This window comes from Glycine max, chromosome 11, assembly GCF_000004515.6.
Source record: "Glycine max cultivar Williams 82 chromosome 11, Glycine_max_v4.0, whole genome shotgun sequence".
NCBI classification, from domain to species: domain Eukaryota; kingdom Viridiplantae; phylum Streptophyta; class Magnoliopsida; order Fabales; family Fabaceae; genus Glycine; species Glycine max.
Window position 1 is genome coordinate 37,191,153 of NC_038247.2, and position 16,826 is coordinate 37,207,978.

The 16,826-nt window shown below is 35.8% G+C and overlaps 2 protein-coding genes across 2 annotated transcripts; both read right to left on the reverse strand.

Moving 5' to 3' along the window:
• Positions 1-530: 530 nt before the first annotated feature.
• PIP1-8 (aquaporin PIP1-8) lies at positions 531-2,091 on the reverse strand. The gene is made up of 4 exons (NM_001254121.2): positions 1,717-2,091; positions 1,323-1,621; positions 1,054-1,194; positions 531-951 (listed from the first exon to the last, which is right to left on the reverse strand). The coding sequence occupies exons 1-4, from the start codon at positions 2,051-2,053 to the stop codon at positions 859-861; spliced, it is 870 nt and encodes a 289-aa protein (NP_001241050.1). The 5' UTR covers positions 2,054-2,091; the 3' UTR covers positions 531-858.
• An 11,055-nt stretch (positions 2,092-13,146) lies between these two features.
• LOC547603 (Hs1pro-1 domain-containing protein) lies at positions 13,147-14,803 on the reverse strand. The gene is given in 1 exon segment (NM_001248304.2): positions 13,147-14,803. A coding segment is annotated over 1 exon segment (1,368 nt). The 5' UTR covers positions 14,752-14,803; the 3' UTR covers positions 13,147-13,383.
• Positions 14,804-16,826: the final 2,023 nt, after the last annotated feature.

A 16,826-nucleotide genomic window follows, 5' to 3' on the forward strand; every position in this document is an offset into this window, starting at 1 on the left:
TTTACTTATATTGACAAGAACCACCAATGCCCAGGTTGGGCCTGTACTCTAAACAAACGATTGTTTTTTTATGTCTTCACTAATTCAAATAAGCATGAATTCAAATTGTTGTCCATACCGCAGATATAATGTAAGATTTAATTTGCAATGTCTAGCTATCGACTAATCCTCTAGTAAAAAGGTTACGTAAATTGCAAGTTGTTGATTTCGTCACCTTGTCATTGACATAATTCATATATAATTTGCAATGCAAGTAAAACTTCAACCAAACGTTGTTTGATTACCCACTCATTTCCTTATTCTAAATCGAAAAACTAAATATGTTTTACTAACGTTATCTTTAAATTTCGTGTGTGGTGTGGTTTATCAAATCAAGACTATGGCACCCAACGACCGTAACGTTTTTTAAGAATTGAATAATACAAGTGAGCATTATGCTTATGCAAGTCATGGCACTAGAATATATACTCATTGAAAGATGCCAAAAGTAGAGGGACAAAACAGGCTCAAGCAAAAAAAGGGATAGCAGATAAGCCCAAAAAAAGAGGACGTTCTTTTTTATTTGATAGATTGATCACAATTACATCACACGCATGGCCATCTTCCAACTTAAAAGTAGAGGAAACCTGGCCCCTTAGGCAACAACACACGCGCACCACCATAATCATACTCATAATATTACATTACATTACATAATTTACATACAAAATAGAAGGTTTAATAATAAAAAAAGAAAGAAAAATAAGGAGAAAAGAAAACAGATGACGATATATCATAAAATATAACCAGAAACTTGCTTGGTTTGGGTCTTTTAATTTACCCAACTTGATTGACCACGAATCGTTGTAATCCAATTAATTAACTGGATTTGAAGGGAATGGCTCTGATTACAACTTGGTGGTAAAGAGCCGCAAGAGCTGCACCAACGAAAGGTCCAACCCAGAAGATCCACTGTATAACAAAAATGCCAAGCCTCATTAACTTATTAGGCTTCAGAAAATTCTTAAATTTGATACTTAAGAGAGAGAGAGAGAGAGATTTTAGTTAACATACGTGATCATCCCAGCCAAGGTCTTTGTTGAAGATGATGGCAGCACCGAGACTTCGTGCAGGGTTGATACCAGTTCCAGTGATTGGGATTGTGGCCAAGTGCACCAAGAACACAGCGAACCCAATTGGCAAGGGTGCCAAAATCTGATCATTTGATTCATTGATTCATTGATTCATTCAGTTCCATGAATCATACATGTATCTATTTAAGTAATTTTTTGCATGCATGTTAATTATATATTATGAGACAAGAGAAGAGGGCATGCACATACAGGGACGTGTGAGTCTCTAGCGCTACGCTTGGCATCGGTGGCAGAGAAAACGGTGTAGACAAGAATGAAAGTGCCAACAATCTCAGCACCAAGTCCATCACCTTTGGTGTAACCAGGGGCAACAAAGTTGGCACCACCGTTGTGTTGGCCGTAGAAGGTTTTTCCCTCGAAACCTTTCACCACGCCAGCACCAACGATAGCACCCAGAACCTGCATCACCATGTAGAACAGCGCCCTGGTCAACGACAATTTCCTCGCCAAGAACAATCCGAATGTCACAGCCGGGTTTATGTGTCCCCCTGAATCAATAACACTAAGTATGATTAGAGATCCTAAATGGACCAATAATATAATCAAAATCAAAATGAAGAGCATATATAATTTATGATGATACCAGAGATGCCAGCAGTGCAGTAAACGAGAGCGAAGATCATGCCACCGAAGGCCCAAGCAATGCCTTGAATGCCAACAGTAGCACACTTGGAGCTGGACCTATTGACACCCATGACGGTTAAGATGGTTATGTAGAGAAAGAGAAAAGTGGCTACAAACTCGGCTATTCCGGCTCGGTAGAAGGACCAAGAAGTGAGTTCGGAGGGCTCGAAAAGTGGAGCCGGGGGTGGCTCTGTGTAGTCCTTTCCATCGTCTTGGCTCTGAGCCGCAGTTCCAATCGGTTGCCTCTCTGAGAATTTGTTAGCTCCCAAGGAAACATCTTCCTCTTTTCCCTCCATTTTTCTTTCTCACTCTAGCTATTTCTTGCACTTGTGGTTCTGATGGGGTTAGGGCATTATTTATATATGCGGACAGTGAGTGGGGGTGGCTGGGGTGGGTCCCTACTATGTTGTTTTCAATGGAGTTTTCTATTCATGAATGAATCATCGCAGTTGGAAGGGTATGATTGGGCAACACAGACAATGGTACCTTCCTCGCTGGCACCACTCTAACCACGAATTTCCCAGGCCCACATGGGCATGCTTTCAGTGAGTTGCACATGCACATAAATTATACATGATATGGAAACCAAAATGGAGAACTTGCCAAGTTTTAATTTAAGTGTCAAATGTGAAATTCCAAAATGTTTGGTAAGGACTAAGGAGTGGCGGTGCATCTACTAATATTTATTTATTTATTTATTTGGAAAAATCACACTCATGCCCTTTAATGTTTAGTGAAATTATATTTACTTTGATAAGAGTCTGAAAACTTGGAAATTGAAAATATATCCACGACTAGCAAAATTATTATCAGATTTCTTCTTTCTCAAGCCGCAAATCAATTAGAGTATGGTTGGCATATGGCTGTCCAGCAATTAACTTATCTCACGTCCGCCACTACTAAATGTTAATTCTCAATTAGAATAATTGAACGTAACGACCTCTCTGCATTTCTTAGGTAAACTCTTGTATATTTTGATTCTATCTGTTAGCTAGGACGAGACAATGATTAACTAAGCCTACATACAGAGCTGCAAGTATGTTAGGTAAATTTGCTTTATGTAGAAGCACAAGATAAAATCAATTACAGAGTTAAAGAAAATGAATAGAATAAAAGTTACGAATTTTTACTATTAAAGGTAGAATAAAACATGGATGAGGATCAAAAATAACGAAAACTATCTCAAATCATGAAAATAAAATGAATTCACGATAAGGTTATATGTTGATTAAAAAAATATGGTTTAACTTCTTTTATAGATGAGACAAAAAAAAAATTCATTAAAAAGAATAGTGAGTTTCATATCTAGGCTTAATTGCAAAATCAATAATAACAATTTTGCCAATTTTATTACTCTTTTTTTCTCGTGCATTTTTTTATCCAAATTTTTTCTACAAATTTTAGTTTACCATTACATTTTTTAATTTTTATACATTTTATCATTATGTTAAAACAAAACAATGTCAGTTTTACAAAAAATGGTAACAAAAATAAAAACAATGTCATTTTGTTTTTTTAAACTTTTAATAGGTTGATATAATTTGTAAAAATTTAAAAAAATATGGTAATAAAATATGTGAAATAATACTGTTTTCTGGTTTCTGTGTGGCTATAAAAATAAATAAATTTAAGCCATCCATTTAAAATACTATAATAATTAATAGCTACTTTCAGTCATACACATACAAAAAGTTGTTATCACTGATCACATAAAAACAAATTAAATATTCTTAGAGCTTGATTATTTTAATAATGCTACCTAACATGCGTTAATTCAGTTCCTTGTCTAGGCCCAATGACTTGTCAAGGATAACATTAATAAAAACCAAATGATTTGTGATCACTTTGCCTAATAAACCATTTTTTTAATTATATAAAAAAAAACATAGGAGTTTTTCTTCATCATTGTGCTCTGGCAAGAGCCACTGGTTAGATTCATGAATCACTCACGTGTTGGTCAAAGTACAGTGGCACGTTCCTTCTTGTTCTTGCTCCTTTTGGTCCCTGTGTTTTGTTGTGTTAAATAAAGAAACTGATCAGGAAATAACTTTTTGTTCTTCACATTTTGTTTTCCTTTTAGGTGCGGGGAACACAATTCCAGTATTCCACTCAAGTAATTTTTGTGGCAAATTGCTTCCTCCATATATGCTATCCACTTCTCATTGAATAAAGGACTTTGGAGACAGTTATATTTGTATACGAAATATATCCCACATCCATAGAGTTACCAAGTTTTAAACATCCCACATCCATGACCATTATTTTGTATTAGAAATTTCTCTTATTTGAGGACTTTTGTATTTTGTAATTTTTTTTACAAAGCATATCAGTTTTACAAAACGAAATTGGTATGAACATCTATAGATACTGTTACAAGTGAATTCGGCCTACTATGAGAAATTGAGAAGTTAATTTCTTTCTACTCAGAAGTCAAATGTTATAACATTATTTTATATGATTTATTCATTAATTGCACATTATACATGAGATATAACTCACATTCGATGTAAATTTAATTAGAATATACAAATAGTGCATATAATGTTATTATTCTATTGTCACAGATCGACTTTTTTACATAAAAATTAAAAATATATATATATATTTATTCAAATAATGCAACCCAAAAAATATATATTCAATAATACAACATTATATCAACTGAAAAATTGGTTCCCTCAAGTCGATTTTTCACTTGTTTTTTATTTTACATGAATCGATTTCATAACATGTGTTTTGTTTTTTTTTTTTTCAAAAAATTATGTTACGATTTCATAATTTTTTTTGTTGGGTGTTTTCTGCTACTTATTTGGCTTGTTGGTTCACCCAGATGACACTTGTGACAAGCTTTTTGCCATTGCCGCAAATGATGGAGTTCGACCATGGGGGCCGGAGATACGCGTAAATGTGAGAAGACCTGGTGGTGGTTACGGCAAATCACGCTGGCTACGTGGTGAGGGTGAATCAAACAGTAAATGGATCAATAATGATAGTAGAGCACAGTACCATAAATCTCTTTAGTTAAGTGTTATTAAGTTTTTAAGAACTCATTAATTATACTTAATCTATTTTTCCTTTTGGAATGTGTTACAAAAAATCACTAAAAAAAGTGAAAGACAGGAAGAACCATTATACTTTTTGTATCACCAACACTGTTAGTGATACTTCTACTCCAAATGAGGCAGAAGCTTGGGCTTTACACTCAGTCATTCTTTGGATAAAGAGACTAGGTCTTTCAAATGTTGTTATAGAGACCGATTACAAAGCGGATTATTTTCAAGTTAACACTAAGGGTTCAACTGATTTTCATGTTATCTTGAATAGCTGGAGAGATCTTCTTTTATCAATTTCAAACTCTAGAGTGAATTTTATAAAGAGGCGAGTTAATCATGTTACTTACAATCTTGGGAGGGCAACAAAATTTTATGCTAACTCTCATGTCTTTGATTATATTCTCTCATGTATTATTTCACACATTGTTAATCAAATAATATAACTTTATTTTCCCTAAAAAAAATATACCTTTTGTATTCTTGTTTTCAAGATTTATTTTTCCACAGGGCTGCCTTCAAAACCATCTTCTATAATCTCATTTTCCACAACTAATTCATGACAAACTCATACTATCTGCAAATCCAAGTTTTTTTTCAAAGGATATGATAATCCAAGTTGAGGAACCTTGGTAATTGACATATGCAAAGAAATGGTAAAAAAGAATATGAACATGGTTTTTGTAGCTTCAACCTTCAAGATCAAGAGGATAAATAATCAAATAAAAGGAAAATCATAATACCATTAATACGGCAGAGTGAACTTAGATTTCATCATGTCCAAAAAAGAATGAAGGAAAAGGAATTAGATATAAAAATAGACGAAATGAGATAATGTTATTATTCAGCATGTGATTTAATGAGTGTGCGACTGCGCTTATTTCATACCGCATAAATAAACCGTCAACCTTTAATTATTACATAATATTTTGAAACTTGTGGCCCTCATTTAGTAGACGGTATATGGTGAAGAAATATTACATAATTTTAATATAGTTTCCTGTCAATAGTTTGTCAACATTGAGAACGATATTAATAAAATATATAGCTAAAGAAAATTTATCATAGGCTTCCAAAAGTTTTATGTGTGTGTGTATATATATATATATATATATATATATATATATATATATATATATATATATTCAATTATTGAGGCATACGGTGCTCTGAAATGAAAGAGACAACTATGATTTTTTTTTCTTAAGATAATCTATTCTTCTAATGACAAAATACAAGGGTCCTAACAAAGTTTAATTTTAATACATTCCAAGTCTAAGTTCCATTTCATAACTTTTTTTTATTATTTCTTTTAATTCTTTTTGTTTTTTTTCCACCTCATCAATTACATCGATATATAGGCTATAGCCTCTTTATTTGTGGAAAGCACATTATGAGGAGATAATAGCTTTGGGTTTTTGAAAACAGAAAGAACCAAATCATTCCTTTTCTGGTCCAACATTAAATTGTCCGCAATTTGTGGCATTTGCTACGTTATTCTTCACTGCACCATCAGTTTCGCCCTTGTACTGCTTCATTGTAATCATTGAAAGGATTTGGTGCATTTAAAATATTCAACTGGTAGTGCCTTTATTTCAGATAATGGAAAGGTATAATCAATCATAGAGCTAGTAAATTGATATACAATATGCTACTCCTTTGCTCAAGTTTTAAAAAGGATTAGTGTTTTTAAGCATTAGTTGATCCCTACTTAAAGGGGTTTGCATTATTTGATAGTGAACCTTGCTATAAGTTTATTATATGTGAACGTAAGGAACATGACTTCCCCATTTGCAGATCATGAAAATATTGAAGTTGGAGAACCTTTGGACTCACAAGGTTTTGAAATTTATTCCATTTCCAAAGCATTGACATTTCACTTCCAAGCTTTAACGTACACCATTGGTTTATTCGAATTTTACAAATTTCAAACATAAAAGCTTTGACTCATAAAAGTCACTCATATTCCTTAACCATATTCATGATGAATCATGCCATCTATGATTTTGTTAAAGACTTAAAGTGTTCCTTTAAAGTTCAAACATTTTTACTCTTAAAAGCATAAAGTATAGAGAACAATCATTTCCCAAGTATGGAGATTTCTAGCCCGTTGTAATTTAGATTTTGATCTTAGCTTACTAGCTTCTCTAGCTTTTTGGATATGGTGGTATGTACTTACAGAATGAGAAGTTCTTTTGGCTGATGATTATTTGATAAAGTATTTAGTTGGATTGACTGCATTGGCAGGCATTTGTTTATGTGGGTGTCTCACATTGTACCTACCCTTAATTCCTTGATTTCTGGCTAAAAATACATATATTTTTTGCCTGTGATATGTGTTACCTTGTTCCATTGTTTTTTCCTCCTAATTTTGATGATTTGAAATTTCAAATTTCATGATCTCTAGTTATTAAATTGCGGAGTCTTATAAATTTAAGAATTTAATATTGATTGAATCCTTAGGGTCTTAGGGCAGAGAGAAAAGATTTTGAGTTCAAATTTTCTGTTAGTAAAAATTAATAAACTAATAATTAATATTTATCAATAAAAAAAATAATGATTGAACCCCTCCAATAAAATTAGAAAATAATAAAAATCAAATTTTCTGGTTTAAAGCACTCATCGTTCTATATATATTTTTACACAAAAAAATACCATTGTTAATTTTAAACTATATATTATGAAAATTTTCTGCTGCTCTTTTTCAAAATTTTACTTTTCTTTCTTTTCTTGTTTGCGGGTAGAATTGAGTGAGATTGGCCTAGAGAGGGCAAGATGGAACACCATAGATTATGAATCCCCTTCATTATGGCGACCTACTAGATCCGAGGGGGTTTATGTCATTCAGAATTTTTTTTCTTCTTACAAATAATGCTAAACTTAAAACTTTTACTTCGGGGAATTGCTATTGGTCCCAACCAAATTGATATTAGCCCCTACCACAACACAACAAAGATCAAAATATTCTTTCCAATTAATGGCACTACCCTTCCCCCACCCTTTCTTCCTTCCGTCCTTTCTTTCCTTTTTCTCTCTCTTCCTTCCTTGCTTCATGCAGCTCTTTCTTGTGCATGGTATTTTTTTTTCATATTTTTCAATATAACGAAATCATGATTTTATTGTACAAATTGCACAATGATTCCATTTTTTTTTATTTTGTGGCAACCCCAAGATTTGGTTGTATTGCAAAATTTGTTTCAAAATGGAATTGTTATTCCATTATGCACTTTTTTATTAACTCTCGCTTACACAATGAAATCGTGCATTTTTTTTGGAAACCCAATTACATAACAAAATTACGATTCCTTTGCACTAGTGGGGGTGTAAAAAAATATATAATGAAATCGTGATTTCATTGTGTAATGTACAACGGAATCATACTTATGTTGCATAATATTTTTTGCACCTCACTAGTACAACGAAAGTGTATTTCTGTTGTGCGTTGTGCTTTGTGGGAAAGGATATTTTTGGAAATTTTTAATATTGGTAGGGGCCAATAGCAAAGGTATTGGGACCAATAACAACCCCCTACTTTGTGTGTACTATTGGGCCACCCAGTTTGGAGACTTTGTTCATCTTGTTGGGCCTCTTCTGGCCTTTAGTCCAGTGAAGTGTTGAAAAAATAATATTTAATTTTTTATATAAGGACAAAAATAAAATTATAATTTTGATAAATAATTTTCACAAAACTAGCTACTATAAGTTGTAGCCTTGTAGGTCACTAATTTTATATATATATATATATATATCCAACTCTTCATATTTACTTTTGTGAAGTACACAATTATCTGGATTGTGTAAATTATACGCACCCAACAAATTGAAATGGGAAAGAAAAATGGATCCTTATCTATTAAAAAAATTACCAAATTGAAGAGTGATGTTTGTCAGTGTGTGGAAGTAACTAGAAGTCCCACTCCTACGGTATGGCATAACAGTTCAAAGGAATAATTACAGTTCAATGGAACAATTAAAAGGGGTAAATGAGAATCAATAGAAGTGCTGCAAACACAAGTTATTCCATATATATTCCATCATTCTCATGCACTGAAGCCAAACGATAACTCACAAGTATTTGTCTTTGGTTTATCCGAATTCCACGATGTTGTTTTCTGAAGGTTGAATGGATAAGTAACATGCTTTTTTAACCCTTTTTAACACGACATAGACATTATCATCACACTACAACATCTAAATATGTCCAAGCCATTGCATGCCACCTTATTATTCAAACAAAAAAGACTTATTATTTTAACCTGAAAATGCACTTTTTAGATCACTATCATAATTTATTATTCCAAAATCTATCTATAATTTTTATAAATAAAATAATCTCATTTGATGTCATTTTTTCCATATATTTTTACCTTTTAACTATTATAAATCACTACATGTACAACATTTTATTTTTAAATCTAAATAGTTAAACCCAATTACATACATATATAGGCAATTTTTAAGTCCCGACATAGAGTGTCTTTTTTGCATCATGGACGCTGTGAGCTCTGCTAGGGTTTCAACTGATGCAACTTCTTCCCATGCAAAACCCTCAACGAAAGAATATGATCCATTACGTCGCAGCAACAGAAAGGTCAAAAGGAAGTCTAATGGAGGCGAAGAAGATTGTGATATGGATATAGAGAAGGAGAATGTAGGGGACCCGATTACTACAAACAAAAGTTGTTGTCCAATGGGACTCTTCAATGACAAGATAACATCACTTCAGGTCAAAGGAAGATTCACAAGAATTTGCGTAGATCTCGAGTTAGACAAACCGCTACAGCCCAAAGTCATTGCACGAGGATACCTGATCAACCTTCAGTATGAAGGAAGGGCTTCGTGCGATCTGTTTCAAATGTGGGAAATATGGTCACAAGGAGTCGCAGTGTGGTGCAGATCCATCGCCAAGCGTAGAGAAGCAGAATTCAGGGGTCACCGGAGACACAGAAACAGCGCGGCAACAACCCGCGGTGGATTCCAATATTGGGGGGATCTCCGTTGTAGCACAATAAGCCCCACAGAATCAGCAAACGACGGAATCTAAGGGATCCAATATTATTGGACATAATGAATATGCAGATCATGTGCTGCTATACGGGCCTTGGTTACTGGTGAAGAGGAATGTTCGAAACCTATTAATTCGGGAGGACATCACGTCGAGAATCCAAAGCCAATGTATCCTCCTCAAAATATCATATCCATATGAAGATTAATCCCAGGACGAACAAGGAATGGTCCCTTACTGTAATCTATGCTAGCCCACAACCAAGTCATCACCAAGAACTTTAGGAAGAGTTGATTAATATAGCAGACTCTATGTCTCACCCTTGGGCTGTGGCGGGTGATTTCAATACTGTGTTTTTTCACAATGAGAGAATTGGAGGGGGCCCTGTAAACGCATAAGCCAACAATCAATTACTGAACTGCCTTGATCGTTGTCACCTTGAAGATATGTGCTTCACCTAGTCTGGTGGGGTTTTGAGGGAGCAGATTGATCGCGTAGTGGCCAATGTGGCATGGTAGGAAGCCTTCCCCAACTCTGTTGTGATTCACTTGGGATTATTTTCTTCCGACCACTGCAGCCTTTGGCTAAAATCTGATGCTAGTAGTCCTAGCCAACACAAACCTTGTAAATTTTTGGGCCCTTGGCTAGACATCCAGAGTTTCACTAACAGGTCCATCAATCTTGGCCGATAAAGGACGATTAGACACCAAATTTGGAACGCCTCACTCATTCTCTTCAGATTTGGAATAAGATGGTCTTTGGAAACATTTTCCAGAAGAAGAAACAGACTCTGGCAAGATTGGAGGGTATCAACTCTTCTCTGATGCAGCACGTGGATTCAAGCCTGCACCATCTGCGTCAAAAACTATGGGAGGAGTATGTCAACATTCTCTAACAGGAAGAACTTTATTGGTACTAACTAGCCCGCAACAAATGGATCAATTTCGGAAATCGCAACAGCAGATACTTTCACCAATCATTCCCACTGAGACAGCGCCAAAAATGGATTGATGCCATGCTTAATTCGGACAATGAATGGATCACAGAAGAGACAACAATCAAACAATTGGTAAGCCATCACTTCCATCAACTCTTCCATTCAGAATTAATTATGCCCATGGAATTACATACTACTCATTGCTTTCCTATGATTATGCCGGAGGATATGCTTCACTTGGAGAGTCCTTTCTCGCTTGAGGAAACAAAGAAAGCTCTCTTTGCAATGGGGAATTTCTAGTCACCTGGTCCTGATTGCTACCACCCACTGTTCTTCAAGACCCACTGGGAGACAGTGTGAACATCCATCTATCAGGTGATGAATCAAGTGCACAAGAATCCGGCCTCAGTCAACAACATTAATCAAACAACACTGACCCTGATCCCCAAATGTGAAGACCTGTCCTCGGTCTCTCAGCTGCGGCCCATCGCACTATGCAACATTGTCTATAAGTACTGACAAAGATCATAGCCAACATAATAAAAAATATATCGTCGTATGTGGTGGGGCCTTTATGGAAAACATTAGTCAAGGCAGAACTTCTGTGGATAACTACATCATCTTGCAAGAGTTGGTGCACTCATTTACAAACCTGAAAGGGGCAAAAGGTTATATGATCCTCAAACTGGACTTTGGACTTTCAAAAGGCATATGATCGAATGGAATGGTCTTTCCTTAAGGATACCCTATGAGTTTACATTTGCCGAAATGGATGATTGACTTAATCCATGCATGTTTTAGTGCATCTTCTACTGGCATTAACTAGAATGGAGCCCAGATGGAGAACTTTTGCCCTCAAGGGGACTGCGGCAAGGATATGGAGAACTTTTACGTTTTGGACGGATTGCTGGATCCCGGGCTTCAAGCCTCTGAGCTCGATGACGCAAATTCAAATTCCTCAGCATGAACTCGGGTTGCTGGTCTCAGCCTATGCAACACCGGAGGGGTGGAACTGGAATCTACTGGGACAGCTTCGGCCCCCTCATGTCTGCTATGTTATTGCTGCGGTCAACCCACCAAACCCAGAGAAGCAAATGGTTGTGCTGACTTTTTAGCAAATTTAGGACATGAATCTAATTCTCCTATGTATGTGCTACCTTCTGTACCCCCCCTCCTAGCCTCGCTTGTTGCGGCTGATGCGAGAGGAGCTTCGTTTCCCCGTTTGATGGGAGTTAAGTAATAATAATAACATTCACTTTGATAACAACAAAAAAAAAGTGTCTTTTTTGCGTTAATACTTATAAAAGAAACACGGGTTTTCTAAAAGGTTAAATATACCAAAATAAAGAAACAATATATGGTTTCCAAATCAAATTCAATTCATTTTTTAAAAATATTGAACTGGAATATGCTGAAGATAAACTACCATAATAATTCTAAAAAGAACTTAGTTGTCCTGTTGGAGCCCGTCTTTTTCCTTATAGTTTTTCTCCGTGTTGGATGCGCTTGAATGTTGTGTTGCACATGTATGCCGTAGCCTAGTAGGAAGGGTACCAGCTTGACATACCAACAACGTTCAGATCAAGTGGCAGGATTGAAATTATATACCTCAGCAAAAACCCACATTCTTTTTTTTTTTAACCAGTAAATTGTATTATGATAAATAAATATAAATGGTACCAGAGACACCTAAGTTCTGAATTACAAAACAAGCACCCACACAGATTTGATGGTTAGATAGTATTGACCCTAATGTAGAGTGTAAATACTTAATAACCAAAAATCTGTCTCTCACAGCTTAATGCTTTTAACTGCTTATTTTCTTTTAGTTTTTTTTTTCTTCTTGAAATACAAATAATTTCAAGATAGAAGTTGCTCTCGTATATATGTAGTAGTATTTTTTTTTCTATTCTCTAATAGGTATTTTTTTCTAATAGATAATATTAAATCATCTTAGTAGAAAAACTTTCCCAGAAGAACGTATAGAATATCTAGAAGAATTTAACAATCTAATTTACCTCTTAAGAGTCCAAGGAATATTTGTAATGCTAAATGGAGAGAACCCCGTCCAAATTGGAAGCATTCTTTCAGCCTTCAACCGAAACCACGACTTACTTTCCTTTCCTACCTGTTTCTTCGGCCGGTGGGTATTTTTTATTTTTTTTTCCTTGGTTGGTGGGAGGGGGTGGAGGTCTAGTTGGCCTTTGCTAATAATCTAATAATCAATATTTTGTTCATTCTACTTTCATAAAAGAAAAACAAATATTTCCATTGTATTTAAAACACAAAAATCAAATAATAAATATTTTCTTTAATTTTAAAGCGTATAAAAAAGATAAGATAAAAGTAAATAATTATTTAACAGGAACCCTAAAAAAATAACACACCGTGGAAGCATTTCTCCAAAGATAATTTGTTAAATATTTTACAACGATCAAGACCATTACAGAATTTAATCCACTTTTCCTTAAAGAAAAAAAAGAATTTCTAAATTACATCTTTTGTTTTTTGCTTTTTCCCTCTTTATTGAGGTGTAACACTACCAAACTAAACTGAATAACATTATCCATAAAATGCCCAAACCGAAAATTTCACTTTGGCCATCGTTTTTGTGCCGTTTTTTTTTTTCCCTTATCATATCCATTTGTTATTATCGTTATTATCCCACAAGTATCCAAGAAAAGTCTTGGCGGCATCCAAGCTTGGAAAATACGTCGGTTCAAGGAAAATCTGAGTCAACGAGTCAGCCGAGTCGCAACTCAACCCAACTCGGTTACCGTTAGCCTCGGAGCTTCCCATCACCACCGCCAACACCTGCTTATACGCGTAGAAGAATCTCTTCATCGCCGCCTCAATCGCCTGCATCGCCTGCAACAAGTGAACCTTCTCGAACGCGCTCTTCGAAACGTAGAGCTTCATCGCCGCCTCTTGAATCCTCGGTCCTCCCTTCGGATCCACCTCCACCTCCAATATCTCCGGCACCTTGTGCCTCAGATCTCTGCACATCTTCGTCAGTTCAACCAACTCCTTCGACCTGAAGCAGAACGAAGCCGTTTCGCCGCCGGAGGATTTCACCGAGAGCTGATTCTTCAGTCTCAAGAAATCGTCCGGATCCATCATCAGGTGGAGGTCCTCCACCTCCGCGAGAAGCTTCCAGATCCTTTCCACGGCGTAGCAGTCCTCAGCCGCCTTCTCGAAGGTTCTGGAGAGGACCGCGTCTGCGATCCTCTCTAGAACCTTCCGCGACGCGTGGATCCACGACTCGGCGATCTGGTGCGTCGCGTGCAACGCGTGGTTCTCGTGATTCTCTACGCGCTCATCGTACGGCGTCGTCTTCAGCGCGTGGATCTCGTTCGGCTTGCACACGAGGTCGTAGAGCAGGCTCGGTTTGCCCGCTAGGTTCGGCTCACCCAAACCCAGCGTGTAGGAACACCTCCTCATTTGGCATTCAACTGAGAGAAGGATCCTCTGCGCTACGTCCTTGGATTTGTACCACGTGGCAAGCCGCGGAAGCAGGCTTGCCTCGCTGTAGCTTCTGCTCTCGCTGCTATTGTTCCTGCTGAGATCAGCGGTTGGTGCAGTGCCACGTGTGTCGGAATTTTGTTCCTCATCTTCACAAAGTATGGCAATGATTTCAATTTGATGTGTGATAAGAGACTCTATCCTGCGAGTCCATTCTCTGTGGTTGGAGTAAGGTCTTGGATCGGAGAGAACAATGGAGAGAAAGCGGAAGGTGATTTCGAGAGCTTGCAAGATAGGTTTTAAGATTGGTTCGTTGTTCCAATTAGGAAAATCTGAGGAGTTCCAAAGCTTTCTGAGTTGAGGAAGACGGAGATAGTAGTCGTAAGTGGCGCAAACAGAAGGTGCGGCGTGAGAGATATCTGTGGTGCGGAAGGGTAGTTGCAAAGAGGGTAAGGACTTGTTGTCGGAGAGAGAGAGTTTGAGAGTTTTGGAAGGCATGTCGGAACTTGGCATCTTTGATTTCCAATGTAAATCAACCATTTTCGGAGAATAAATAAATAAGATGATTAATTTTGTTTTTCAATGAGAGGATGGAGAAATGGGTGTCGTGGAAGGGTATTTATATGAGATGAGAGAAGAGTTGTGGCTTTGTCAAGTTTGAAAGAAGGAGGAAATTAAGGAGTAGAAGACGTGTCGACTGGGAATGTTGGGTTGGGGGGCATGAAGAACGAGGGATTGGAAAGTCGCGGTGGTTTGAAATATGAATTTAAAATTATACGGAAAGTAGTACTAGTAAATAGTAATAATTAAAGAAGACGGCTTCTAGCATGAGAAAGTGAAGTAGTTTGTTTACCATAGGAAAGTTTCTTTGACTTAGATATCATCTGTTACCCACAGCCACACTAGTATACCGTGATCTCTTCCGTAACTAATGGTTTGTAGAAAATATTAGTTAGAAATTCCAGCTGTACTTAGGGACGCAAGCAAATTTGGGGAACATATTTTTCAACAAATCCACACATTTATTTGTTAATCTCAAAACAAGAATATTAAGATTCTAAGATTCCTTTGGGTATCATTATTAAGTCAGTCCAATCCAAGCTCATGTTCCAGCAAACTGAACATCATAACCAAAACTTTCTTCCGTAGAAAAGATAATTACTCATAAGAATAACAAACAAGTTTCCTTGTAATTTTATTGGAAAACAAACTAATCTTTGTCGTTGTTTCTCTATATCTGGTATTTTTTTTATTTTTTTTCTAATTCGCACCGGCGACTCCCTTGGCATTGTCCTCTCGCCGGCCACGGGAACGCCCACGACCTCCCCTGTCGGAATTATTTAAAAATCAACGCTCCATCGCGGAAGTCGAACACATTGCGACTGTGGTTTCTCCCAATCGTCATCGTCGTCGCCAACAACAACCAAAACAATCAAACAATCCCAAACACAAACCCACACCCCCCAAAAAAAACAACACACGAAAAAAAGAAATCAAATCGAACAAAAGTTGAGAGAGTCTCGATATTTTTTAATAATTTTAATCTAATCTTATTTTCTTACAAAATGGATCTAGTCACAAAATGACACTAAGAAAGTTGGAGAAGACGTAAAGTACACCTGGACTTTTAAATTAATTGTTATTATTTTGTAAACTAAAAAAACTCTGGTATGATACATAAGCTACTTTACTTTCCTATGTTAGAGGCCGTCATTAAAGAAAGGATAAGAAATATTATTTTATAATTCTCTTAGGATGGCATGTACATGAATTAAGGAGAGGGGATAATATTAATTTTATGTGTTGATAGAGGAGGAATGCAAAAAAATAACAATAATATATCTAGACGTAGATGCAATGCAAAGGACTAAGAAGAAGGTGTCCCGTGTCCGTATACTTTGAACTGTCAAGGAGAATATTGGAATTGGAATAATCAAAAGATTAATTAAAATGACTAAGTAGTGGGATCGTTCAAGTTAGACCTTACATATCATGCACGCGTTTGGAAGCCAACTGTGCTGTTTCGCCAATATCAATCGCTTTTTTACAATATGTTTAATCTAGTTAGTTGATTAAATAGGACCTATAAATTATTATTAATTTTATAATATCTGTTTTTAGTTTTTCTTTTATAAAAAAAATTGATGTGCAGTTATATTAAGCGCAACCCATTTCACTTGATGAAATCCATGAATAACATACTTAATTAATCAATATTTATTATTATTTTTAATTAAAACAATATCCTTTTTATACTTTAGAAACTAATTCAACTAATATTCGTAATTGTAAAAAACAATTGGTGAATTACTCTTGAATCCTTTTTTTTTTCTCAAGCATCACGATTTTCCTGAATAGCCAAATGAACACACTTTTTTTTTACTTGATCTGATCATTGGAGTTAAACAGTACAAATTAATTCAACACATCTTTATATATATATAAAGAGTGCAGTTCATAAAGTACAGTAATAAACAAGGCTTCATTATTGCTAGTTGATGAGTTCCGGTCCTATGATCAAACTCCTTTTTAATCTAATTTAGAAAATAATTAAGCAATTTTACTCTGTATCTCCCATATACAGTGGTGACCTAATTCAGGAACTCATCTTACTT

Excerpts from the sequence above, each read along its gene's own strand:
- PIP1-8 (NM_001254121.2), bottom strand. The coding sequence starts at position 2,053 with ATGGAGGGAAAAGAGGAAGATGTTTCCTTGGGAGCTAACAAATTCTCA. Across the intron at positions 1,622-1,716 it reads CTGCACTGCTGGCATCTCTG|GGGGACACATAAACCCGGCT; the intron begins GTATCATCATAA and ends TTATTGATTCAG. Across the intron at positions 1,195-1,322 it reads CTAGAGACTCACACGTCCCT|ATTTTGGCACCCTTGCCAAT; the intron begins GTATGTGCATGC and ends TCAAATGATCAG.